The sequence below is a fragment of the Condylostylus longicornis genome, unplaced genomic scaffold (genome assembly GCF_029603195.1).
Source record: "Condylostylus longicornis isolate FDR11 unplaced genomic scaffold, ASM2960319v2 ptg000011l, whole genome shotgun sequence".
In the NCBI taxonomy this organism is placed as follows: domain Eukaryota; kingdom Metazoa; phylum Arthropoda; class Insecta; order Diptera; family Dolichopodidae; genus Condylostylus; species Condylostylus longicornis.
The window spans coordinates 941,436-969,360 of record NW_026577980.1 but is presented as its reverse complement, the minus strand read 5'-3'; the positions used below and the strand labels follow the sequence as shown (position 1 = coordinate 969,360).

The 27,925-nt window shown below is 25.9% G+C and overlaps 6 protein-coding genes across 9 annotated transcripts; 3 read left to right on the top strand and 3 right to left on the bottom strand.

The window, feature by feature from the left end:
• Positions 1 to 421: 421 nt before the first annotated feature.
• LOC129619228 (golgin subfamily A member 2-like) lies at positions 422 to 3,700 on the bottom strand. Its single transcript, XM_055534372.1, has 3 exons — positions 3,549 to 3,700; positions 2,312 to 3,382; positions 422 to 2,011 (listed from the first exon to the last, which is right to left on the bottom strand). Exons 1-3 carry the CDS (start codon positions 3,594 to 3,596, stop codon positions 626 to 628), a joined length of 2,505 nt encoding a protein of 834 aa, XP_055390347.1. The 5' UTR covers positions 3,597 to 3,700; the 3' UTR covers positions 422 to 625.
• A 372-nt stretch (positions 3,701 to 4,072) lies between these two features.
• On the top strand, positions 4,073 to 4,794 carry LOC129619198 (UPF0587 protein CG4646). The gene is made up of 2 exons (XM_055534322.1): positions 4,073 to 4,403; positions 4,537 to 4,794. Exons 1-2 carry the CDS (start codon positions 4,151 to 4,153, stop codon positions 4,773 to 4,775), a joined length of 492 nt encoding a protein of 163 aa, XP_055390297.1. The 5' UTR covers positions 4,073 to 4,150; the 3' UTR covers positions 4,776 to 4,794.
• Positions 4,727 to 9,616, bottom strand: LOC129619197 (sterol regulatory element-binding protein cleavage-activating protein). Its single transcript, XM_055534320.1, has 9 exons — positions 9,108 to 9,616; positions 8,721 to 9,029; positions 8,392 to 8,563; positions 6,719 to 8,329; positions 6,032 to 6,667; positions 5,814 to 5,982; positions 5,546 to 5,757; positions 5,084 to 5,438; positions 4,727 to 5,028 (listed from the first exon to the last, which is right to left on the bottom strand). The coding sequence occupies exons 1-9, from the start codon at positions 9,242 to 9,244 to the stop codon at positions 4,850 to 4,852; spliced, it is 3,780 nt and encodes a 1,259-aa protein (XP_055390295.1). The 5' UTR covers positions 9,245 to 9,616; the 3' UTR covers positions 4,727 to 4,849.
• Positions 9,617 to 10,211: 595 nt separating this feature from the next.
• LOC129619304 (uncharacterized) lies at positions 10,212 to 11,110 on the top strand. The gene is made up of 2 exons (XM_055534492.1): positions 10,212 to 10,393; positions 10,454 to 11,110. The coding sequence occupies exons 1-2, from the start codon at positions 10,231 to 10,233 to the stop codon at positions 11,080 to 11,082; spliced, it is 792 nt and encodes a 263-aa protein (XP_055390467.1). The 5' UTR covers positions 10,212 to 10,230; the 3' UTR covers positions 11,083 to 11,110.
• Positions 11,111 to 11,280: 170 nt separating this feature from the next.
• Positions 11,281 to 13,210, bottom strand: LOC129619281 (uncharacterized). The gene has a single exon (XM_055534458.1). It carries the CDS (start codon positions 13,084 to 13,086, stop codon positions 11,488 to 11,490), a length of 1,599 nt encoding a protein of 532 aa, XP_055390433.1. The 5' UTR covers positions 13,087 to 13,210; the 3' UTR covers positions 11,281 to 11,487.
• Positions 13,211 to 14,280: 1,070 nt separating this feature from the next.
• On the top strand, positions 14,281 to 27,835 carry LOC129619262 (uncharacterized). 4 transcript variants are annotated; one of them, XM_055534432.1, is made up of 8 exons: positions 14,281 to 14,535; positions 20,364 to 21,136; positions 21,276 to 21,402; positions 24,266 to 24,389; positions 24,467 to 24,543; positions 24,621 to 25,002; positions 25,082 to 25,716; positions 25,768 to 27,835. In XM_055534432.1, the coding sequence occupies exons 2-8, from the start codon at positions 20,375 to 20,377 to the stop codon at positions 26,787 to 26,789; spliced, it is 3,129 nt and encodes a 1,042-aa protein (XP_055390407.1). In that variant the 5' UTR covers positions 14,281 to 14,535; positions 20,364 to 20,374; the 3' UTR covers positions 26,790 to 27,835. The 4 variants fall into 4 exon arrangements, with proteins under 4 accessions (XP_055390407.1, XP_055390405.1, XP_055390406.1 ...); XM_055534430.1 differs by having other exon boundaries at positions 20,230 to 21,136; XM_055534431.1 differs by having other exon boundaries at positions 14,281 to 14,669.
• Positions 27,836 to 27,925: the final 90 nt, after the last annotated feature.

Genomic DNA, 27,925 nt, shown 5'->3' with positions numbered 1-27,925 from the left:
AAGATTTAATTTAGAACTTTCAGAGAATGCCTGTATTATCCAAAATCTTCCAATAAATTCGGATCAAACGGAAAATTTTTAAATAAGCACTTTTCCCTTGAATGAGTGAAATTGAAAAAGTTTTTTTACAACTAACCTACTGCCTACTTATATGTATTTAAATGACTGTCGTTAATATAACAAAATATATTAAATGATTGTATACATTTAGGATGAGTTTATCTTTAATACCTCATCCAAAATTATGCTGAAGAAATTCATAATTTGAAGGAGATATCATGTGTTTACCGATAAGCTCTGCTTTTAGATATTTTGAAGTTGGTTTTTCACTACCGAGTCGTTTAATATTTGGGAATTTGGGACGTTATCTAAAACCATGTTGTTAATTCTAAAATAATTTATGCCAATTAATTATATTTAGAATAAATTTATTATACTATTATAAAATTTTAATAATCTAGAATAGTTTATATTTAAAACCAATTTAATTATAATTTTAAATTAATAGTATCATTATATTGCATATGTATTTTATAGCGGTGTTGAATAATTTTAATCGAACGTGATAGTTTCTTTTTTTTTAATATAAGAATGTTTTTATTTTTTTTTTTTATGCTACTTCTTGCTAAATTGTTTCAAATTTACCAGAGCAACAAGCGCAATGATCAACGGATGTAGAAATAAGCGGTAAGGTCTCTTTATTATTTTTTAAATCTGCGACAAGTGATTGAATTTTTTCAATTATTTTTTGTGAATCACTTTCAGTTATGTTATCTTGAAAAAATTTATTAACGTTATCATGCTCAATCTGATGTTGATAATTATGAGTTTTCTCTATATTCTCGATTTTATTATAATCCGTGTCTTTTTGTGCGACATTTTGAGTTTCTTGATGACCATTACTTAAAATTTTTTCACTAATTTCTGTATTATGATTTTTAGGCATTTCTGTTAAATTATAATTAATTGAATTAACATTTTTTAAACCGACTTGTTTCATTAATAATTCTAGTTTTAAAGCTTTAGTACGTAGGTCTTCACGTTCGGCTAATAATTTTTTTAATTGAGCATCTCTTTCATACTCTTTATTTTTAAGAATTTTTCTTTGTGATTGATACAAAGCGATATATTCGCCTATAGTTTCAGTTTCACCCTGTAACTGTAATACAATATGTTCCAATTGTTGTTTTTCATCTGTTAAGTCAGCTACTTCACCCATCAATTTTTTGAAACGTTCTTCTAAACGTAAAATTGCTTCTGACGTTGGAAGTGATATTGCATCAGAATCCTTTCTTTTCAAATTTTCTTGTGATGTTGAATCTGACATTTGAATAGCTTGGTCATTTTTTTCAGAATGTTCTAAAGTTTCGCAAGTATTATGAGAATGTTCCACACATTCTTCATTACTTAAAGTTTCAGTTGCATTATTAACCATTTCTGGCGAAACTGATCCTTGCTTAGTACTAATATCCTCATTTGTTTTTTGTAATATACTTAATTTTTCAATTAGTTCGTTATTTTCATGGGTTAGTCGTATCATTTCTTCATCTTTAAAATGCATTTGATCACTTAAAGTTTTAATTTGATTTTGCATGTCTTCGAAATTTTGTCGTGTTTGCTTATTAATAAATCTTTCTGAATCTAGAGTATTTGTTAAATCCATTTTATCATTGGTTAGCTCGATCAATTTTAACTGAACTTCATCTAGTTGTTTACGTAGTTCATTATTTTGAGACATTGCACGTGACGCTGCAACTTTGTCACTTTCAATGGAGGCTAATAATTTTGCATCATTTGGCCTATCCGCTTCTAAATTTGAAATACGTTCTAATAAAGCATTGATTTCTTCAGATTTTTCTTCGACTAATTGACGATATTGCACAATTTTCTTTTCATTTTCTTCAATTGTCTTTTTCAAGGTTTCCTCTTGTTTTTTAAGATGCGTAATTTGTTCCTTAAGCTCATTTTCTTGTAATACTCTCTCTCCAATATTTTCAGTAGAGACACTTTTCTAAAAAGTAATAAAGAATTAAAAATGAGTGCGATTATGTTAATTGTATACATGATTCTTCCAAAATTGTTTCAAAAGCTTTTATCTCAGAACTAATATAAATTTAATCGTTTATTTCTGAGAAAGCTTTACATACCGAACCAAATGGAAATCTTTTTCAGAATTTTTTCTAATAACATAAAAAAAAACAAATTCTAATTGGATTCTTAAAATCTTAGGAAACAAGGATGGGGAGGAACATTTTCATACCTTTCAAAGGCAAAACTTAAATTCTAAATTATTGTACTAAAAAAAAATTACCATATTTTGTCGCAAATTTTCATTCTTTGTTATATTCTGTTGGATCTCTCTTTCTAAATTACTGATATGATTCACTAAATCTCGTTCTCTTTCTGCTAGCTTTCTATTATCTTCTGTTAGTTCTGAATTTTTTTCAGACAAGGAAGCTACATCTTTGTTCAAATGCTGTACATAATTTTGATACTGTTGATTCGCTTGCTCTTTTTCGGCACGTAATTGCTGCACCATACTTTGTAAATCAACTATTTGTTGCTCGTACATAAATTTCGTTTGTGTTAATGTTTCAATCCGGTTATCAATCGTAATTTTATTTTCATCGGATATTTGGGAAATTTGAACATTATTAAGTTCAAGTTGGCTATTTTTTTCTTTCATTTCCGCTTCCATATTGGTAATTCGACTCTTATCTATAGAAAGTTCCCTTTTTAACTCTTGAATATGTTCCGAAAATTCTTCAGACTGAATTTTATATTTATTTAATTCACTTTCCAAATTTTTAACTTTTTCTAACATTTCCACATTTTTTTTCTGCTCACTAAAATAAAATTGTTCCAATTCTTCGATTTGTCTATTAGTTCCACAAAGTCTGGTTCTTAATTCTTCTATTTCAAAATCTTTTTCTTTGCAAGATATTTGCAATTTTGAAGATTCTTTTATTAGATGAGCCTTCTCAGAAATTAATACTTCAATAGTTTTCAAAAGTTCCAAAGAATTGGACACATTCATTTTATCAATGTTGTCGTTTTTATCCTTTTCATTTTTATCAGGTATTACAGAAAAATCAGGATTTTGGTTAGTTACTTGAAATGGAGTCAATACTGTATCAAGCGAAACAGTTTCTTTTGCATCTAATTCAGGAGAAGATTCTTGCGGGGTTTTCTCATTTGTTTGAGAAATGTTATTGAAGGGTGATCGTTCTTCTGAAAGTATAAAATCATTGGAATTGTCCTTATTGTTGAAATAATTTTGCAATTTAGGGGTTTCGAAAGTTTTTCCCTGGATATTTTCTTTTGTTGGTTTAACTTCATCTGAACTTATTTGCTTTTCTCCTCCAGCTTTATAGGCTTTTAGCTAGGAGAAAAATAAGAACCGTATAACTACATATGTATGTACATAATATATAATTATGGTTATTCAAAACAAAGCAATATACATATTAAAATGTTATGACGTTGACATGTACGTGTCTTGTTTTAATAAAAAACTAATATAAACTATAAAAACTGCTAAAAAATACCTTCTTTTTGGCTGCAGCCAACTTTTTAGCTCGTTCTTTATCGGCCATTTTTCTATTTATTTTAATTCTTACAATTTTAATTTGAACAATAAAGTTCCATTAAAACAGAAATTATTTATAATTACATGCAATTGACAGAAATCAAACCTTAATGTCAAACCTTCGTAATAAATACTATCGTCAATCACGAGTCATGGTCTAATAATATTTATATAGTTTTTCTGTTTAAACGGTGACAGCTGCCATTTTTGGAGAATATGACGTCATCAGGAAGAATTGTCTTTATTTTGCTCATTGTAGTACTTCTACATAAACGTTTGATCTAAAAAAATTCAAAAAGATTGAGTTTTAAGATTTTCTATTAAAAAATTTATGAAATATTGATTTTGTTTAAGATTAGTGTTTTTCCAAACCGCTCTTTCTACACTTACAAAATAATACGTATACCATCACGATTATTTGCTATTCTTGAACTGTCATTCTATCTGTGTTCCAGCCTGTATTTTTGTCACTTGACGTTTTATTTTTATTGCATGGTTTTTGTGCAAGAATATTTTGTTTTTGTTGGTGGACAATAACATTTTTGAATCGCTTCGGGAAAAATGGTCAAAATCGGGCTTCAGATTAATGCTCAGTTAGAAAATATTGAAGAATTAAAAACAAATCATCCAGATTATAGGTTTTTTTTTAAAATAAAATGTACCAATTGTGGTGAGGTATCTGATAAATGGCATGATGTGTCGGAATCTGAACGAGTAGGACAAAGTTCTCGTGTTCCTAATGGATTTAATTTCTATATGAAATGTAAAATATGTAGTAGAGAAATTTCTGTTGATGTCGTGGAGCACTCGAATCGTAAGTCATATATTTTGAATCTTGCAAGATTCAACGTAGTCATATTGACTACGTTAATACTGCCATAGCGTTTAGAGTTTTAAGATATGTATATAGTAGAGAACATATAAGGACATTTTCTAATTTATTCCAGAATCATATACCCTCGATGATTCGGGTAAATTTAAAACCATTGTGACCTTTGATTGTCGTGGAGCAGAACCAGTTGAATTCTCACCGCAAACTGGTTGGATTGCTAAATCAGTTGAAAACGGTCAGGTGTTCGAAGATATTGATTTATCAGAGGATGACTGGGCTGATTATGATGAAAAAAATAAGTCTGCTGTAGGTATAAGTGAATTTCAATTTCAGTTTATTAAATTAAAGAAATAAAAATTTCTACATGGCAAAATGTTTCCTCTAATTTAAAAAATTTTTTTTTTTGCCTTAATTAATTTTATTAAAATCTAATTACTTTTATCAGCCACAATAGGAAATTTAACTATTCTAATTTGATTTCCATAATCACAAATTATAGAACTATTTGCTAAAATCATAATTTTTGGACAGATTTGTGAGAAATCACTACCCAGTTTTACTTCTCGTGCTGGTTCTCCACTTCTAACATCCCACACAATTAAGGATCCTAAAATTTATATATACTTTGTAAATTATTGTCAAAACTTGAGCTAAAAATGTACCTAATTTACTAGTAACTAAAAGTGATGGAGTAAGCATGCAAAGATTGGAATATGCATTTGAAATATTTATGGTTGTTAATAAATTTCCTTGAAACCTTTCCCAAACACACACACGTTCATCGATTCCTAATGATATAACATAACTGGGGGCACATGCTAGAGAGCTAATAGAACCATCATGTGCCTGAATATTGTACATGCAAGCTCCGGTATATAAATCCCATATGCATAAAAGTCCATCTTGAGAGCCCGAACCGCCGCTCCCATGTTGCCATTTGTCCACAAAAAGGCATGTTATTGGACCAAAATGTCCATGTAAAGTGAATTCAATATTTGAATCATACATATTAAATACCTATGAAAATTAAATTTGTTGTTAGTTAAGCTAGTAATATCAATTTTCTTCAATCTTTAATTAAGCATAAATCTAAAAATACTTTTCATTAATATCGAATTACTTACCCTTAGTGTGTGGTCTTTACTGCCTGTAAATATCATTCCGTTCACGACTTCCATTGACGTTATAGGTTGTTGATGTGCCGATTTAGTTTCTTCTAATGTGCAAATAATTTCTTCTTGTCCATCTTTTTTGTCCACAATGAATTGAGAGTTATTAATACCTGCACCTCTTTTTACGAGACCGATACTGTCTGCCGAACTGGTTCTCACATGAGCTAAAAAATTCATTGATTTAGAGTATTTTTTTTTGTCTATATAATATTTAAAATACTTCTTCTATAAGCTGAAGTGAAGCTCCAATCTATTTGTTTACCCTTATAGTAAGTTTCTAAACGATAAAAATCTAATCGTCCAGATAGTTTAGCTGCTATGACTCTGTCACCTACGAGTGTTATATGCGTTATTCCTTTTTTTTCTTTGTCTTCTTCTTCATAAGCACACTGAAATTGATGTTGTTTTATTTTTGAAGAAGAATATTTGAATACAGACCTTTAAAATACCAGTAGGAATTTCCCAAAATTCAATTCTTCCATTAGCACAGCCTAACGCTACTATATTGTTTAAATAATCCATACACCAAATTGGTGAAAAACGTTTTTTTGAGATTCTTCCGCAATTGTTCGTAGTATTGTTTATAAAATTGCGCATTTGTGATTCTGAATTCAAAATTTCTTGATATTTCGAGCGATCAATATTTAAAAGAAGATCACCACATTCAACGTCCCATACTTTAATTTGTCCCTTTAAACAACAACTTATAATGTTTTGCCCATCTGAAACTAAACATTCGATTTTATGCGTATGACCGGGTAAATGAAGTGGAACACCCTCTAAAATTTGTTCTGCGTTTGGTATGGGTTCAGTTTCATTCCAACTAGATCTCCATTCTGCATAATTTCGTGTGCATATACAACGATAAAAAACCACCATGGTATATGTTAGCACAAAAATACTTATGGAACATAACATAGCAACAATAAATATTTCCATTGGACTTTTTGGGTACAATGGCGTGCCACTTGTTGTGCCAATCGATAAAACTGGTTTTTCTCTAGCTATATTTTTACCCTCATCATTAAAATCTAATGGATCGAGAGCAGCAGCCAAAGTTTTCCATTGAAAATTCTGTAACAAAATGGCAAAAATGTTAATTTCAAAAAATATAATTTAATATACTTTTATTTCGACGTCTTTTGGATTCCGCATAATAATGGCTGATTCTGGGGCTATGATTTTAGAAAGCTTTATACTTGGTAAAACAGCTATATATGTTTCGGCTAATGAAATATTATATTGGATCAAAATTTCAGACCAATGGAAATTCGATAAATAGTAATTAATTTCATAATCTGGATATTTAAATTTTTTTTGTTCCCTGATCTCTTCTTCAGTCTCACTAAACGAATTCATTTTACCAAATGAATTTTCCGTATTTGTGCCAGGTACATCTACATGAAATAGACCATTTGGTTTTGTTTTTTGATTTTGTGTTGCTGAGAATTTAGAATCAAAATTTCTCACTGATATATCTTCTCCCAAAGAACTGCTATTATTTAAATCTATTACTAAAAAATGTTCCAAAAATTCTGAATTATATACAATAGAAAATATCCATATACTCATCCAAACCATAAATGCCCGTTGAAAAAATCTTGTTCTAGCCCAAAAATTCACAATTCTGAGGCGTTTTGGTATTTTTTGTTCTTGGGAATTATTTGAATTCAATCTTTTATTGGTTTTGTTTTCACTAACTGATTTAGCTTTATTAATTTCATTCAAACTTAATTTGGGATAAGAGTGGGAACGATGAAAACCGCCACCAACGTTATAGTTTAATGGTGAATAATTGTAGCCAGTGAAATTCTTGAATTCCCTTTGCTTATGATCGTAACTCATTATTTTTGGTAAATTTTTAGCCTCATATTGATATTCCACTCGTTTTATATTCATCGCAAGTCCAGTTGAAAAAAATAACATTTGCAATATAAAATCTGATATTAGCCCAACAATAGCAAATACACAAAATTCTTGTATAACTGGAACAAATGTGGCTAAGCCAGCTGTTAAAATTGTTATTTCAGTTAGAAGAGTTTTTGATATATGCCAGCCTTCTTTACTTAGTGCTTGTGCAACTCTAATTTTATTATCAAATGTTTCATCTGTAGAAACAATACTTTTTGTTAAAACTAAACAATTTTCCAGTCCAACTAATACAACCAAATATGGGAAAATTCCTTTCGATTGTATAGACTGCAGACTGATTGTCAAACCAAAAAAAAAACATAAACCTATGGACATCATTAAACTGCCAAGTACTGTAAATACAGCAAATGTTGCTAAAATGAATCTTGATTTTATAACATCAATTTTCCGAACGGAAAAATATACGTATATAAAAAGTAATATAAATGCTATGCAAATTGGCATAAATTCAGCAACTTTTAATTCTCCTGGATAATAAATATACATTATAGAAGTTTTATCTTGTTGCGTTTGCTGTTGTTGCCGTTTTAAAGTTGACTCTGTCGTTTTTTCTATTTCTTCATTAGGATTATCTAATGATGTTTTAGATTTAATTTCACTGTCGTCTTGATATAACGAATATTGACTTTGTAATTTGTTTTTCAATGATTTCAAAAAATTTTTGTCATATTGTTTTAAAACTAGAGTAATGGCATATTGAATTATGCGAGATCTAGAACGTACTGGATAGCGTTTTAAACCAGTGTCTTGCATTGGTATTCCCAATAGCATTTCGGCAACAGAAACTTTACCCTTTTGATAACTCTAAAATAAATAATTTAAATTTAGTTTTAATTTATTTCAATAATGTTTCAATATTTGTTTACATGATGTTGAAAAATTGAATTTAAAATATTCCCATCTTTTGAAAAATTATGAATATCTTGATTCCAAAAATTTGCTGGTGACAAAACTAAACAATTATATTCAGGAAACAATGAACTTTTCATTCGTTTTACATTATCAACATGAAGACAAATATTGTCCAAGTTAGTAGAACTATTATAAAAATTCAGGTCATAATTATTTTAAAAATATAAATAGCTTCTGAAATGTACTAAAACAATACTGATACGTAATTCAACTCATAAGAAGTTACAAACGAGTGTATACAGTACAGTTTTAAGTCATTTTGATTTCATTAGAAATAAACTACCTTTCATGATTCCGTACAATTTCAAGTAGTTTAAAGACTTCATAAAGCGGAGATCGAAATGCATCTAAGATATACATTTCTTTGAGCCACGGATGTACACCAGTACGTAGTAAAATTTGTTGAACGTATAAAGCTGGTTTATTCTGGGCCCATTGAAATGGGGGATCAAAACTTGTATTAACGTTAAATATATCCTTTACCAAAGAAAAATTACGAATTTTATCATCAAAAGGATTTTGATTTGATTCAAAAGTATAAACTAATTTTGTAGGTATAGTTCCTGGCAATGGTATATTCAAAAGAGGATAACTAAAATATATTGAAAAAAAATTAGTATTTATACACAAAACAAAAATTTATTTTAATTTAAAAATCAGTTTAATTTACCATGAAATTAAAAATATTATTACTGCAATACCAATTGAACAAGTTGGATAACTTGACAAAAATAATCCATGTTTATAATACCACTGTGAAACAACTTCAGGTAGAGCTTGTTTTTCCCTTTTATGGTCTTTAGTCATTTCATTAAAATATTCCTACTGCATTATAATTTAATATATATTATTAAAGTTTAGCTGATTTCTAACATTATATTTTAAATAAACGCACTCTCACTAAAATTAATATAAGCTTTGGTTTTTTTTGCACGAGGATTTCATTACTTTTTAAACATAAAACGGCAGAAAACTCTATTTAAAATTTCTTTATTAAATTCATTAAGCATATAAATTGTATTTCGCATTTCAATAGCTAATATAAAATTAAGATTCTAAATAAATTAAATTAAATTCAATTACTTTTGATACAAAGTTTATTTTATGTATAAAAAAAAAATGAAATTTGCACAGTTCAAGAACGTAAAAACATTTTCTTTTTTTTGACAATCCGCAACACAACTGTCAAAAATCACAGTACCAGACGAAATATACGTTCATTCATAGTGTCTCCTTCTCAGAATATTGTGTAATTTAATATCAACTATTTCTATGTAAATGTTTTTGAATTTTTTTTAAATTTCCAACAATTGTCAAAAATATACAACTTACAAATTTCAAGACGTATTATTTTTTTTCTCTTATTAGATATTTAGCTGTCAACGTAAAAGTAAAAATTTATTTGTTGTTTTGTCATATGTAAAAAGGAATTATTTATTTACATTTTGTAGGAAGAAATTTCAGGGATTAATTATTTTGAAACGACAAATAATTTACAAAAAATTTTTTAAAAATCTCTACACGAGCCAAGAATCAACAAAAAATAACATTATCATCACAAATCCGCTCTTCAGAACTTCAATAACAACAAAACATAATTGTGATCAATCACAAATGATTTCATAGGAGCGATTGAATGTGCTAAATATGTTGCTATGATTGTTTCAATAATGTGTCGCTTTCGTGTCTTCTTTTTTCTGTGACAGCTCACAGCTGATATTTTTGTTATGTCAATCTACTGTATAATGTAAACTAAATTCAAATTTGAAGGAGGTTGAAGTGCGTTTTTAGTCATGTTTACAAATAATAAAAACGATGAAATTATATTAAAAATAATAAATTTTTTAAAAGAGAAACCATATTTTTACGATGAAAGCAATCCCTTATTTTATGACGCTTTTAAAAAAAGTACAGAAAAAAATCATTTAGCAAGATCTTTTGACCCTCCATTAACTGGTTAGTAAATTGAAATATTTTACAAATACATTTATTTTAAAGTTTTTTTTTAATTTATAGTTGCAGTAATCTCAGCAAAAATTCGATATATAATAAGCAAAGTAATAGATAATTATGAATTAAATAAAAATGACAAAAAGGCTAAATGGAAATACTTTAAAGAAACTAAATTTATGATTCCAGCATTATTGTTTTCTCAAAAATCATGCAAATTTTATCAAAACAATGATTTAACTTTTCAAGAATATCAGTTTAATAATAATAGTAGATGGTCAAAATTTGACAATCAAGAAGGAGAGAAGTTTTTGTTGAAAAAAATTTCGAAAAAAACAGAAAATCCTGAAGAGTCATATTGCAAAATATGTAACTTTTTCTGTCCCACTCACTTATTTCATTCACATTTTGAGCTACGATATCACCAACGAGGTGAAACATATTGGAAAAACCAAAAAAATATTGATGTAATTCAGTGTCCTTGCTGCGATCTTCTATATAAAACCTGGCTTGAGTTTTTCAAACACATCAAAATACATCAATTACAAGATGAAGATATAAATTATAAAGTTTTTAAATTTAATAATAGAAAATTATGCATAGATTTGAATTCTGATTTACCATCCAGAGACGAATCTTCTGCTCAACTTTTTCATAAAATAAAACGTTTGTCGCAAAAAGGGAAAGCATGTTGAAATTTCTACAGAAAAACAAAATATTTTAATTTTGGTTCAGAAAATATACGTAGATTTCTTGCACTTTAAAATTACTTTAATTTCTTCCTTAAAGTAGAAATAAGCATATTAGTAACTACAGTATTTATATAAGAGTTAAATATTAAATTTGGAAGTTTCGTAAGCAAAAAAAAAAACCAAATTTTATTTTATTTTCTTTATTATAAAAATTAAAATTTATAGAATCTGTGTAAAGTAAACTAAATTTTTACTTTGTGCTATTTTAAGTCTTAAATCAATGTCGTGAAAGATTGGTTGAGATTTGATATTCCCAAACTATCGAAGATCAATAAATATTTAATCAGTACGCATATTATAAATATATTTAATATTAAAATATGATGTAGTTGGGTTTAATAAGGGTTTTTAAAAATTATATTTATTTTTTGTAAAAATATTTTTTAACCTCTCTGTTTTTAAATTATCTTTGGTTTGATTTTTAAATTTTGGTGAACGAAAAACTTTAGTTCTTTCAGTACAATCAACAATCGAAATTTCGTTTTGGTTAATTTTTGGTTCTTGATCCAATTGGTTAGTCTTAGATGGTTTACGTCTCAAACTTTGTCGAATTGAACGAAATATATTGTGGTTTTGGTTTAAATCAGTTGCTTCGTTATTTTCTCTTAGTTCGATATTGTTTTCATTTTCCACTTTTTTATTTGAATGAGTTATGAATTTTCGTATGCTTTTTCGAATTGCTGTGCCAATTTTCAATTTCACTTCTTTTATGGGTTCATCTGCTATATCTTCCAAATTACCCATTTCTTGTGGTTTACTCAATACTAAAGGCTTTCTGTAATACCTAACAAAAGGTGTTGGTTCTTCTAAATCAGGGTTCCCACTCATAGATGAATTTGAATCTTGATCATTTTTCACAGTTTTTTCTGGATCACCCGTAACAATATTATTAGGATGAGATAAATTTATTTCTGGTTCGCTTTCTGATATATTTTGTTCGTTTTTGGTATCACTGCCCTTGTTTTCATTAGCTATAAATGACATTTCCAATATATTACTAGGTGAGATTTTGTCTGTTATAGGTGTATTTTCAAGTACGACATTTTCGCTGTCCCCTTGCATCAAATTAGAGTTTATTATTTCAGCGCTACTCTTTTTTAACTTCGCCTCATTAATACTGTTTTCTAATTCCAATTGATAACAATCTAATTCTTTTCCAATATCAATTTCATCATCTTCCGCAATCACTTCTAGTGTTTTTTTTAAAGTATTTGAAGTTTCTTCTCTCAACAAACTTTCCAGCGGAATATTTCCAAAATCAATTCGGCAAGTTGTTGTCGGTTGGAAAGGTAATGCTATAGCAAAATTTTTGAGATCCGAGATCTTATTTGGAGAACATATATCCAAAGCAGGATTCAATATTCCATTAACAGGATTCTGAACAGGAGATTTTGAACGAGCTACTTCGTAAGGATTAACATTTGTATCTCGAACTCGTATGTCTAGCCCATTATTAACAAAGCAAGAATCTTTTACTAATGTTGTTTCTTTTGATGGGGACGTTATTCTGCGTATTTCAAAAGGATTAAAAACTTTTTCAGGTGCATTTAAATTTAGAGCCGCATTTTCAAAGCAACATTCTTCTATATCCGGTTTCTTTTTTTTGGCGGGGAGTTTCCTTACTACTTCAAATGGATTCTCAAGCTCGCAGACTTTGTTTTTCTGAGATTGTAATTCAGGTGCAGATTCCGTTTGCGCAGAAATATTTCTAACATTTTCCTTATTTAGGTTAACAGATTTGAATCGTTTTGAAAATTTTCGAATAGGCCTTGTAAACTCCTTGTTTGGAGTAGATGATCTGAATGCTGGATTAACGATTCCATTCGAACTACTACTCAACACTGTCTTTGCTTCTTCTTTTTGTGTTTGAAGCTCTGTTTCATAATACTCTCTTTTACGCTTCCTGCATCCTCCTGGTGATTCGGTGTATATAGTAAGATTATCCATCCTAAAATTAACGCGAAAAAATTAAGAAGTTAATTTTGTCATTTTACTCTGTATTTTAAACACTAATTTTCAAAAAAAACTGTGAAACAATTATTTTGCGGCTTTTTTGTTTCACCCAATTCAAACGCTTCTTGAATTCAATTCAAAAAAGCTTTCAATAATAATTGGGAGCACAACATGCATAACGTCTTTATAATGTCAAATGTCAATTGTCGAATTCGATTAGTTTTTAACAAATCCCCTAGCGGTTTCTGTGTAACTACATGACACTATAGAGTTATTGTTATTTGAATTTAATGGACCATCGGTAAAGGGATTTTCATATAAACATCAACATTTTAAACACTCAAAATTGAAAAAAAATTTAAATTATTTAAATTAAATCCCTCCCACGAGACAGAACTAAATTTTAAATTTCAATATATTTTTTGACGCTGGCGAAAACTAATTCACTTAAATTTTAAATTTTAATGTTAAACTGATAAGAAAACCGTAATTAAATTTTGTTGTAAAGATATTATGATAAAATATAAGACTAAGTTTACGATAAAGTCTGATGGCTGTTTACAAATCACATTGAAATTTTCTGATAATATCTTGAATTTCAAGCAAAATTAAAATCGCCTGATCACTATCCAAAAATTTTGCACACACTTTTATTAGACTAATTTAAATAATTGATTTTGCCATTTGTATTATAACACTATTGAAATGTACCTTACATTTTTACAAATATCTAAATGGCACATAAAATTTTGATAGTTCAGATATTAATTGGTGAGGTACAAATGAGAAACATCATACAAATGTACATTTCGTCGCACCCCTACTATGAAGATGTTGCATGACTCGAAGTTTATTTGCATACTTAAAATAAAAAATTTAAATGTTAATGTAATCATAAAAAACAAATTCATTTTTCCAGCTATTATTTTTGCTAGATTTTATATGGTTGTATGGTACGGCAAAAACTTTTGGCAATACTGTGTAAGAGTGTAATAATAATAGTGTAAACAAGATAGTCTAGTGCGATTTTTCTAGATTTGTGATTGTCTACAAAAACTATTGGCAATACTGTATAATAATAGTGTTTAATCGTATCGTAAATCGTAATCGTAAATCATAATTAAAATTTAATAAAAAGAAATGTCAAACTTTAGTTACCTTTTTTAGTTCATTTTGCAAATGCTGAGAAATAAGTAATTTTAAGTGAAAATAAAAAAGAAAATAATAAAAAAACTGTTGAGAGTGTAATGATGATTGAGAATAAAAACAATATTTAATTAAACAAATAAGAATAATTAAAATAAAGAGTGAATAATTAGTGTTTATTTCGGAAGATAGTAAAACTATTTTTTTTTTTTTGGAAAAGAAAAATACGGGGGACCGCCATTACTTTTTTTTTATGCTGAATAGATAAAATATTATAACTTAACATATAAAATCGAGGTATACCTATGGTATTATTCATAATATTATTAAAAAGAAGATATAAATATTTTATGAAAAATTCCTTATTAAATAAATATCAATTGAAAGAAAGGGTCAAATTATTAATATTTAAAGAAAATTATTTAAAAAAGGTAAGTGAATAGGAAGGAATACAGATTTATAATTTTAATTGCTCTTTCAAATATAAAAATACCTACATACACAATATTGCTAAATCAAGAAAAAGAATATTATAATGTGTATAAATACTGATCGATGTACATATATATATATATATATATATATGTAATGTATAAAATATATTTACAATACATTCGCAATAAATTTTATTATAATTTAGTCTTTTTCTTTTAAAAATTAATTCAGGATTTATTATACTAGATTTATAGAAAATTTTAAAACTAAGTTCTGTAAAAAAGGTTTAATTATAAACTTTTTTTTAAGTCACATGAATAATATTAATGAATGGCACAATATCTAATTGGAATAAATAAGTTACATAAATACATACATACATGCGTTATAAAGGCTCTTATAATAGTTTTATATGTACATATATGTACGCACTTTCCAAAAATATTCTTAACTTCATCAGGTTATCACCTTACTTATTTATTTACCTTTATTATTTTAATTTCCAAGGTTTTTTGTTTTATATAAAATTATCAATATTATTTCTAGATTGATATAACAAAATAAAATTTGAGAGTGTGGAGGAAATTTAATAGCGATTTTGTTATTGAATAGGAAAATTTTTGTTTTAAATAAAGCAACTTATTAATTAGTTTTAAAATTTTTCGTTCAAGCTTTTAAAATTAATATATGTTTCGGTCTTTGTTTGACTTTTGCTCTTAAAATAAGTCTAAAAGGAAGAGCAAAAAAGTGATCTATTTGAATTATTTTGGTTAATAACCGGTAGATGGTACCCTCCTGCTTCAATTGCATTTCCTTCAAGAATCAAAGATATTAATATTAATATTTTTACATTTTAATTAAGTAAAACATTTTTATTTTAATAATTTTATATTGCTTAAAATCAATCGTATAGAGGTAGTTTTAGAAATTTTACCAGTCTAAACCACTGAAGGTATTGTTTTTAAACATGAAAATCAAATGCAAACCGAAATGCAGATGCATACTTGCATCAGAATGGCGTAACAAAAAATACCACAAATTGGCCACAAATAATAAAAAAACAATTTTTTCTGCTGCAAAGTTTCGAAACAGTTTTTTTTTCCTATTTATTTCTCACCAAAGTACTTTTGCTTTTGTAAAAATTTTGTGATTTTTCAAAAGCAAAGTGGTATAACCCACATTGTGGCATATGCAACTCTGCTTCTGAGCCCCTCATTTTGCATCCGAACTCCAAATCACAATAATTTTGTTTTTGTAATTATTTCAGGTCATCAAATTTAGCATGCCCTACCACACAATTTTGTAAAATTTGCACAAAAACCGTCTAACTCTAATGATATATGTACACCCTGTAAAATTCTCAAGTTAATACATTAAATTGTGTGAAAATGATATTGGTCCATGAATAGCAAGTATAAATTGTGTTCCTGCTTTATATTATTATTATTAAAATCAAATTCTATTTTTTAGACCCTTTTTTAAAAAGCAATTTTCTAATAAGAATACAACCAAAACTTTTATAAAGTAAGACGATCACAAAATTAACAAGGTCATAACTAGTATTTTGTATTGTGACTTACTTTTATTTTATTATAAAATTACATACTATCATTAAAATTAAATGAACAGAGCAAGCGTGCGGTTGAATGCATATTTATTAAATGCAAAAATAATGTTTAAAATGTAAAATAAAATTTTCTATTTATCATTATAGGCGAGAAAATAATAGGGCAACTGCATTTTAATAAGTTATGCAAAAATTCATTCTACAAAAAATATTTCATTTTTTTATATTTAACAGAAGTTAAGAACTAAGCTTAAGATTTGATGACTGCACAATAAATATTTTAAAAAATTTTTAATTGCAACCACCGAATTTTCATGCAATCAAAGAGTTTGAATTACTTACTTAGAAAACGAGTGAATTTCAACTTTAGATACAAAATCACTTTTTCAAATGTGCTAAATAATTGCGCATTTTTGACCCATAGGCGTTCATTTGAAAAAATTTGTTCGACATAAACACAACTATTGTTTTTCAACCAAATACCAAATTGCATACAGAACACATTATTCAGTAGCACCACCGACTTTTATGAAAACACATCAGTGATGAGCAATTTAAATATAACATAGAACATAGTTCTTTGGATAAAATATTTTGATTTGGAAATGTGCTACTTTTATAAACTAATTTATGGATTGTTTCGTATTTACAAAATGCTAAAACGTTAAATTTAAAATTGTTTAACTAAAAAAAAAACTTAATTTTACTTATTTTTTTATTGTTGCATGTGCATATGTGTGTTCTTATTTAAATATTTAAAGAAACCTCTTAAAAACAATTTTTAATTATGTACATTAGTTATTAGTTTACACAACATTAATATTTATTTTTGTTTAACATTAGATAACAATGTTTAAAATTTCATTTGAATCAATTAATAAATTTAACCAATATTAGAGATTAGATAGCAAAAATTTAGAATTGAATATTGCTTTACATTACATTAAAAAAGTAAGCCAACATTGTGGTAGAGATAAAGTGGGGGTCACGCATTAAAAAAAAAGGTTAGAGTAGGAATGTGATGGTTGCAATTTTTTCCCTATACATATTTCGAATTTCTGGCCGAACATGCCTTTAAATGAAAAATTAGCATTTTTATAGAAAATTGAAATTTCGGTAAAATTAAAGCTTAAGAAAGGGGTTGCTATTAGGAGCCAAATACGAATTTTAAACCATATTTAAGGAAGTGATCAATAGATTTCTTTAAAATTGTAGATATTGAAGCAATCTACCATTTTTTCATGTCATATTTTTAATTCTCAATTAAATTAACTAAATTAAGAACTGGCATAGACTTGCTGTTGTTATTTTACGCATCTTCAGAGTATGCATGCGATGTACGTAGAAAGAACTGAATTTTAATAATGAACTTGGGTTTAATTGCCATAAGCATTTGAAATTTTCATATTTTTTCCCTTCCGTTCTTTCACAATTTCTTCTAAACGTGCGTAAATAAGCTAATTAACATAATAAAACATTTTTTTTAATTAAGAAAATAAGAAAACAAGAAAATAAACAATTTTTTTACTTTTATTTGATAAGAGTAAATTTTTTTTTACATTTTCAAATTCGAATTAACAAAACAGTATGCATGTGAATTCTATGGAAATCTGAGTACGTTTTTCGAACAAGAGAATATTAATTATTTCGAGTGTGATCTCAGTATTCTCTGATCATAGAAACGAACTCGACTTTTTAGGTTTGAACGCTTTGAACGGGAAATGATATAAGTATTCTTTGACAAATTTGAATCTGCTCTGTTGTTTATTCAAAATTCTCTTACCGATAGGCGGCTAATCTGAATTTTTTAATTGAAAATGAAAGTACCAATATTGTTTTACTAAATTATAATCAATTAGATATAAATTAAATAACTTTCTAGGACTAGAAGAATTTTATACTTAAAATAGAATGGAAAAAGAAAAAGACAATAATACCAAATGGGCCATAATTCAATAACCTTTTCTTAAAATAAAAAAAAAAGAAAAATCATAATTTTTTATTTAAAATTTCAATTGTGCAATGAATACAATTTGACCCCGTAGAACCTTATTTTATACTACAATTTTTAAGAAAAAATTTTTTTATCATCTATGTGTTGATAATACGAAAATACCGATAATTAGTGATAAATTTTAGCTATCGTTTATCGTATCGAAAATTTCCTTGATAATAAGGGGGGGAAATTTTTGTAACTTTAATTATTTATAAAAATTTTGCTAGACAAAGAGTTAAAACAATTTTTTTGCCACGTCACCTCTTTCTAATGAATTGTTTAAAAAAAATAGGTATGAGCGTATTATAATTAATATTTTACAGTCAAAATTTTGTGCCATTTTGTCAAAATGCAAAACTTGAAACGAAAACTATTAAATTTATAAAATTATTTACACACACACATATACATATACTTATTGGAAAATGGGAAAACTTATGAATAGTGCGGCGCATATTGATCTTATTGAAAAATTTTTTTTTTCTTCTTATGTTTCGTGGAAACGTTGTGAAATTAAAAACATAAAATTTGTTTTCATTTTCCTCGTTTCTTCTTATTGTTAGTTCTTGTTCTTTGTCAGTAATAATAAGGAAATGTGTACATTAAAAATTTTGTTTTTATTGTTGTTGTTCGAAAAATGAAAATTCATTTGGATCATTTGTTTTTTGTTCTCAAAATAAATACTTTGATTGTTTTATTTCGATTATGAAAAACGAATTGAACAATACACTTACTTAAATACTTCATTTTCGTTTTGGAAATTCAATATATTTTTTTCTTTTTTCAGATTTTTTGTTGAATTTAATTCATTTTAAGAAAAAAGTTGAACTAGATAGAAGTTATTTACCTTTTTGTTTCTCACCAAATAATTTATTACACACATACTACGTATATACGATTGTATGTAATGCCATTATTAATTTCATTACGTTTTATTAAATTTCATTGTCTATTAGTACAAGAAAAATGAGGATTTTTCCATAATTTTAGACATGTATTTGAAATTCTAACTTAAAAATCCTATTTTACATAATTATAAATCTAGAAAAACTAATTATTTTCTTTGTTTATAATACTTTTTGAATTGCCCTCAAGATTCTACAATTTATTTACACTAAGATTTATTCTAACTGAAAATAATTTTTTACAAAAAACTTTAGAATTACTTTCTTTGTAGAACACTGTAGTAATTTTCGAACAAGCTTTATATTAGTACAATCTGTGGTGCTGACGTTCGAAAAGGTGACGTCATCGGGGAATTTTTTAATTTTAAATTTTTTTTTGTTTTTTTTTTTTTTTTTGTGTGTTTAACAAAATAATTGCATATTTAAATAGCTCCAATGCTCATAATTTCTTTCGGTCTGCATATATTATTCTTTTCTTTTGAAACAATGAGTCGAGTTTAGTGAGTAAGATTTTTTATGTGTAAGCACATTTTATAATAAACTAAGTGTTATTTTTTAACACAACAAACGCTGTTATCAATGTTTTGCAAGTTCAATATTTAATAATTTTTTTTTAATTTTCTTTTTAGGCTTTTTGAGGCTTAAATCAGATCTATAAGCAAAAATTTTCATTCATATTTTTTATTCATCTGCAACGTTTGCCTTTTGCGGATACGGATTCCATAATGAACTTATATGATCCGCTATTAATAATATTGTTGTAACGCGAAAATTTAAATTGAAAAGAAAATATCAAGTTTATGAATGAACCACTGTCCTGGTTAGTTCAATTACAAACCAGGGTTAGAATAACAAACCAGGCCGGATCCATAGATTTTAAAGTATCTTTCAAACTGTTTTTTAGAGTTGAATTGATTTTAGTAGGTCTTATAGTTGAGATTTTAGGATCTTGTTCTTTCTTTTTAAAAAAGGAAACAATCATTTAATTTCTTATTTATTATTATTATAATATAGTATATAATTTAATTTGAATATTTATGTCCGAATTATAAATAATTAAAAACAATTATATTTATATTTAATTTCAGGCCTAGAAAAAAAATAACAAAGGGCTTAAAAAAAAAACTAGTTTTAAATTCCAAAACCGTTAATAAAATTATTGAAAAAAAAAAATACCTAAAAATTAAAATAACAGGTAACAAGGGAATGTTATTTTTTTTAGGTGATTGGGGCATGGGAGAATCTGACTACAAGTCATATCGTCAGCATGTTCCACATATAGAAACACAAATACAACATCAAAATAATTATCAAGAAAATTTTATCAATAGTTCACTTGGTAATTCACAACAAGATCAACAACAACAACAACACCAACAACTACGACATGATAATCAATCACAATTCCAAATAAATCAACCATCATATTCCTTAAATTTACAACAACAAGATCACCAGCCCACTGAATTTAATACAATTGAAAATGCGATAGATTCGCTTCAACAACAAATTCTAAAAACCACCAGTAATTCAACAGTTTTAAAAAATAATGACAGTAGTAATTATAAAATTGGATTAAATGAAAATATAAGTGAAATAAAAAATATAGAAAATAATGGATACCCACCTACAACAGTTACAACAACATCAACAACAAATTTACAAAAATCTTCTTTAATAAATGACAAAAATCAATATAGTAATTCAATTAATATAAATTTAAATCAATATAAATTTGATGTAACAAAAAATTCTCCACCTCGAAAAACATCATTTTGTAGACAAAATGATTTTCAAGGTTCAGATTCATCCAGTTTAAGTTTTGATGGTGATCAAGGAGTTGGTAGTAATTACATAAATAATTCATTCGCAGTATGTACAGAAACTAGTGAATTACATTTGAATACAACAACTAATACTACGATAACTAATATTTCTAAGGATTTTACTGATGGATGTGATGATGAGGTTGCTTTGCATCCACTATCAAATCAGGTAATTATTAGATTGAATTATTTAAAATTTTATGAATTTAATTATTAATTTGAATCATAAATAACTTGAAGAGTTGACCTTCACAATTTTATTGAATATTTCAAAATATTTATGTATAATTATAAATTCTCTTTTGTAGGTTGGTGGTCATACACGTTTGATGTTACTTAATCAGAGTACAGTGGTTAAACCATTAAATTTACGTGAACTAGACTTTTATCAGAACATTCCACAAGAAGTTCAAAAATTTGTTCCAAAATATAAAGGTAAATAAATTCTTTTTATTAATTAATCTTCATTTTTCTTTTATAATTTTAGCACATGAACTTTAAATATAGCAAAAAAAAAAAAAACAAAAATAACCATAATATAATACACAAATAAATAAAATCAAATTGCTTGCAATTTTTCCAAATAAAATATTTTATAACAAGATAAAATAGCAAATCCTATTAAAATCAAAATAAAAGCCCCCACGAGATTATCACACAGATGCTCATCAATTATGTCATTTATTTTTTAGTTCTTTAAACCATTTTTTTTAATTATCATTTGACTTTTTATTTATTTTTTAACCATTTAATTTCATGTAAAATGCAATAAAAATAAATAATAAATTAAAAAATTCAAATTGAATAATTGAAATAAGTTAAAGTTAAAAGAAAATACTATTAACTTTTAATAATTAAAATTTTATTCTTTTCTATAATTATGTAATTTATTAATAATTTAGTAAGAGTTTAAGAATAAATAAATGCTAATAAAGTTACTCTAATAATTCTACCTATAGAATTAAAACTGTTGCATTGTCTTTTATTCTAAAAATGTGATCTTATTCCAATTATTTATTATTGATTAAACTATTTTTTATTACAAAATCTTTGAACAAATTTTTCATATTTTATTTCAATTTTCGGAAATTGTTAATATATTTTAGTAATATTAATGATAATAATGTATAATATGTGTATATGTATTTTTGTAAAGATAGAAAATGAATAATTTATGAATTTATGGAGGCCTAGAAATATTTTGTAAGTAATTTATATACAAAAAATTTATTATACTTTATATTAAAGGATTATCTTTAAGTTTTCATTTAATTTCTTATATAATTTTTTTTTTGTGCAAAATTTTGTTTGTAAACATTTTGTAATGTAAATTTTATTTAAATTGAAAAAATAAATTATTAAAATTAAAACAAACAAAAAAAAAAAATAAAAAATCATACAAGTTTTAGAGGAAATTTAGCCTTAACTTTATTTTAAAAAATATAAATTATAAATTGAGTATAAGTCTGCTTCACAACAACCAAAAAGGATCTAATTTTAATTCCAATCATTATTTCAATAAAATTAAATTAATGATGTGATTAATCAAATTACTATTATTCAACCAGACCCTTTTCTTTTACATTAGACATTTTATCATTACTGTCTCATCGAAGAACACAGGATCATTGTTTATAGTACCGGTGTTTAGATATGTTGATTCAAACCATATTATTGTATCTATTTGTTATCTTAAATTTATTGTCCATTAAAATGGTATCAAATATTTATTCAATTAATTGTATTAATGCTTTTATTATACAATATTTATTGTGATTTTTTTTTTCTTATTTATTTATTTTAAAAGTTTTATAAAATTAAGTTGGTAATAAGTATGTAACAAAAAAAATTATATTGATTAAAATTAAGTAACTAAATGAACAATTTCATAATAAATATTTAATTCATAAACTTTAAATAAATTAAGTGAAAAAAAATCTATATAATTTTAAAAAAATGTAAGTTTATTTGTATTTAATGTAAAATTACAACTATATTATATTAATGTATGTTTGAGCATAATTGATATTTTCTAAATATTTCAAGTCAAAAATATAAAATTTAAATAATAAAAATAAGAGTGCGTATAAATGAAGAACAATGATAGATTTAATAAAAGAAAATAGTTTTAAAAATTAATATTTTTAATATATATTTTTTTCCCTCTATATATTTTATCCTTGTTCATCAAGGAGGTATCATCTATCACTTATTTGAAATGTTTTCCAGTGATACTATTAGACTTTAGAATTGAAAAAAAAAATCGGGATTTAAACGAGATTCGAAGTATTTATCAAAAATATAAAAGATATTGAAGAGCGATTAAATAAATTGCATTCATCTGGCCATCGAACGACACCACCGACATCACCGATAACATTGAAGAAATAACATCAATATTTTTGAAATTTCAATTTACTTTGCAACTGGCAAAGGTTTTTATAACTTAAAATTGAAATGAAAGTTTTATATTAAACTTTTTAAGCGATTTAATTTTTTCGGTATATTTTTTGTTCAAATTGTGTAAAATGTATTTATTATTAGAATATTAGTGTCGTATTAGAAAAATAAAATTTAAAGCTTAAATATTACAGGAAATTTTTAAGGAATGGTTTGTATAAAAAAAACAAAAACAAAATTAAATTACATATTATAAGCATACACACGTATATTTTATGTTTTAAGCTAAAAAAAATTCAAAACTAAATTGTAGAAAAATTCTTATATTAAAGTTATTTTTTGAGATAAGATAGAGGAATATTTTTTCTATTGAAAAATTTTAAACGAAACAATAAAATACGTGACTAAGAATTTGTAAATGTTTTTTTTTTTTAATTAAATTTTTATTTAGCAGACTTTTCAAAATTATTATTTATTATTTATCTTGATAAAAAAATAATTTCTAAAATTTAAAACAACGTTTCATGTATAACTTTGATTTCGAAAATTTGATATTAATACACGGTTCAGCTTACAAGCGGTAATCGCTAAATTATAATTTTAATAGTTCATTACTGCGTTTATATCTAAATTATATTCTTATTTCATTTGTGCTTTATTTTTTATTATTTGGCTTTCCTCATTTGAAACATAATATTATTCCTCACGTTATGTTCTAAACGCACAAATTTCATTTCTATTTTAAAATTTTAACAAAAAATTAATTGAATACAAAAGTTAATATTAGAAAATATTCACGAATTTACTTAAAAATCAATATATATTTTATAATATATTATATTTCATATTATAATAATAGTTTTATATTTAAAATATCTGTTTTATTATAAATTTTCAGGTGTTATGCAGGCAACTACTATGGGTGGTATGAAATTAGAGAAACGCTATTCACCAAATTTTCGCGATGAACATGTTATAAAAAAAGTTAGTGTATCTAAAAGAAGACGTGAAGATGTATTAAGGTAATTTTTTTGAATATTTAATTAAAAAATTAAAAAATATGTTTTAATAATGTGGGAACATTTATTTGTTTTCTTAGAATGAAAGTTCATAAAAATGGAAATGCAGCAGATGTAATTAAGAGTATTAAACAAATTGACAATTCCAATAAACAATGTAAATATTATTTAAAAAAATTTTGAAATAATTAATTAATATTTGATAGCAATTAATATTTGATATTTTTTTTTAAGATTTTTTAATGTTAGAAAATATAACTTCACAATTTCGTAATCCATGTATTTTGGATTTAAAAATGGGTACAAGACAACATGGTGATGATGCATCAGCTGAAAAAAGATCAAAACAGATGGCAAAATGTGCAGCTAGTACCTCTGCTACATTAGGTGTAAGATTATGTGGAATGCAAGTTTATCAAATTGATTTAGATCAGTTTATAAAGCGTGATAAATACTGGGGACGAGAATTGAATGAAGATGGATTTAAAAATGCCTTACGAAAATTCTTTTATAATGGTATTAAATTAAGAACAAAAATCATTAATAAAGTGATCCAAAAATTAACACAATTAAGAAATGTTATTGAGAAACAATCAAGTTTCAGATTTTATTCATGGTAAGATTAAAATATGAAATATTTTACTCTATTATTTACAGATCTAAATTTTTTTTAAAATTTATATTTTGCATTATAGCTCACTTTTAATTGTTTATGAAGGTTATGAAGATTATACGGATACTTCGGCTCTTGTAGATTTTGAATGCGATAAAAATAGTGAAAATAATTTTGAAATAAATAGTAGTATAAAACAAGATAAACAAGTTTCACATAATAAACTTTTAGACCAGAAAGAAAAGAATCTAGGTGTATACCAAAATCCGAATACCTTGCATTATGACGCCGATCAATCAAATGATTCAACCGAAATAAGTATTTCTTTGAATTCTCTTGACGAGTCGGCTATTTATTCTTCAAGAAATTGCCTAAAACGTCCGAAAAAATTCGACATGAATTTGACAGAAGAAAAATCTAATGACGTTTGTGAAAGATTTACCAAATGCGAATGTCAGGACGATGAATTGGCGAAAACTGTTGCTGATCATACAACAGATTCCCAATCTAAAACATTTGAACAACATTTATCAGCGCACACATTCTTTCCAATTTCTGAAGAGACAGTTTTTCTTGATCCTGAACCACCTGTTCCAGATATTTTGGCATCAAGTCCTCAGTCAGGAGATTCATGGATGAATTATAGTAGCAATAGCAGTGATGACTACTCTGGCATTTCAGAGCATTTAAAAGCGGTAGCATCTGGAAAGCAAACTTGTAAGAATATTTTTGTTAATATTGTTTTTAACTAATTATATAAAATTTTAGGCAACAATAGTTCTGATGATAACAGTTCCGATTTTGAAAATAGTTTATTGGAAGATAGTGAAGAAATTTTAAGTAAATATAACAGATCAAACTCGTCACCACAATCACCAAAAGACTTTAATAATATAACACGAAGTGATCCTGTAATAATTCAAAGACCGAAAGTTCAACATCAAACAATCGCTAAAAATAAGAAATTATTAGATTTTTGTAACACAACAAGTATAAAATCGGCCATGAAAAGAGTAAGAAATGAAAAAGATGATGAAGTATCTTCGGATGATAAGATCAATTATTCCTCATCTGTAGCTAAAAAATTGTCGATAACAGCAAATATAAAAACCACAATGGCAAATTTATCTGAAGAATTGAAAGCTAAACTGGGAGAAATTGGCGCTCAAACACCGCAATTTATTACGCCACCATCTAAAGACTTAAGCGCACCAATAATTTTATCTCATGAAAATACATCAACATCAAAGAAATATTTAAAATCCAATAAGAGTAACATTAGTTGTGATAGATATAATGTATGTTGTTGTGTTAATAATGAAAATATTAATAAGAATCTTAATGAACGATCTAATGTCTCATGTAAATCTTCCAAAAATAGTGATATAGTAAATAAGCTTAGTAATAAGATTAAAGATAATAATAGCTCTTGTATTAAAAATTTCAGTATAACAAATCCAATATATAATGATAATAATGTGAGTAAATCTGAAAGTAATAGACGTTTTCCCCGTCCGTATCGAAAGCAATCAAATTATAGGACAACAGTCGCATCAAGTTCTTGTTTAAATTCTTGTAATATAAAAAAAAATGATAATTGTTCACTGGTTGATATTAGAATGATAGATTTTGCTCATACAACTTTCATGCACACAACAAATTTAAATGGTAGTCTAATATCACAAAATAACACAGCAGTTCATCATGGTCCTGATGGAGGATTTCTAACCGGAATTGATAGTTTAAATAGACTTCTGTCAGAAATAGTAAATGAAAACAATATCAATTAAGTTTAATTGCCTATGAAAAAGAAAAAATTGCAACAGGATAATTTTTTTTTGTGTCGTTTATGATGAATCATTCAATTCCTTTTATAATATTAGATTAATTTTATTTTTGCTTACTTTTGTATTATTCTAGTGAGGTTTTTTATATTATACTTTTGCTACTTTTATTTTTAGAACTTGCTCAAGATTAAGAAATATTTAAAAAATTAACATTAAAATCAGTTCTCAATTGAGAATTTCAGAAAATTTTCAAAAAAGTTCGACACTGATTACCATTTAGTAGGAAAATTTTTGTCATTTAGAAAAACACGTGTTATTATTTTAATAATGTATATATAGGCTCTATGACGGTGTTATAATAATTTTGAAAAAGCTTGTTGTGCAATTTAATACTTCGCTATTTAAATTATTGTTTGTTTCTTATATTGGTGCAGATTATTTTAATCGTATTGTATACTTTTTAGCAGTTTGAATTTTTTTTATACAACATAATTCAATGTAAATTGAAAATTTTGAATAATAAGGAGCAAAAAAAAAGGAAATATAAAAAACATTTTGTTTAATGTTTTAATTCAAAATGCTCCTATTACTTACAGCATTTTTAGTTTGATAAACACAAAAATAAATAAGTGAAAATAATGGAATTTATGCCAATCTTAAAATTTTCTTCTGACTTTTGCAATAAATAAAATTTGCATTAGAAACTAAATAATAGACTGGTATAAAATTTTAATATTTCATTTCTTAAAAAAACAAAAAAAATTATAATTAACTTAAAACAGTTTGGAAAAGCTAATCTTGGAAAATTGAGGTTTTATATTATGCCCTTAGTGCTATGAGGTTTTATATAGCCCTTACTCTATTTTAGAATGCTTTTTTTTTTTTTTTTAATTCACAATAAATTTTTGTGAATATAATGTAAATTGTCATGATTGTTAAGAATTTTTATGAATGAATGTGTAATTTGTACAAATGTGTAAAATTAAATAATTTATTTGTTAGAAATTCTGTAAATTAAAAGAAAAAAATGTTATTGTTTATGAATAGAAACAAAAATTTGTAAATTGGAGAATGGTAAAATGATTGTATACAAAAAAAAAATTAAAATTTACATAAATATGTATTTACAAAATACGTTA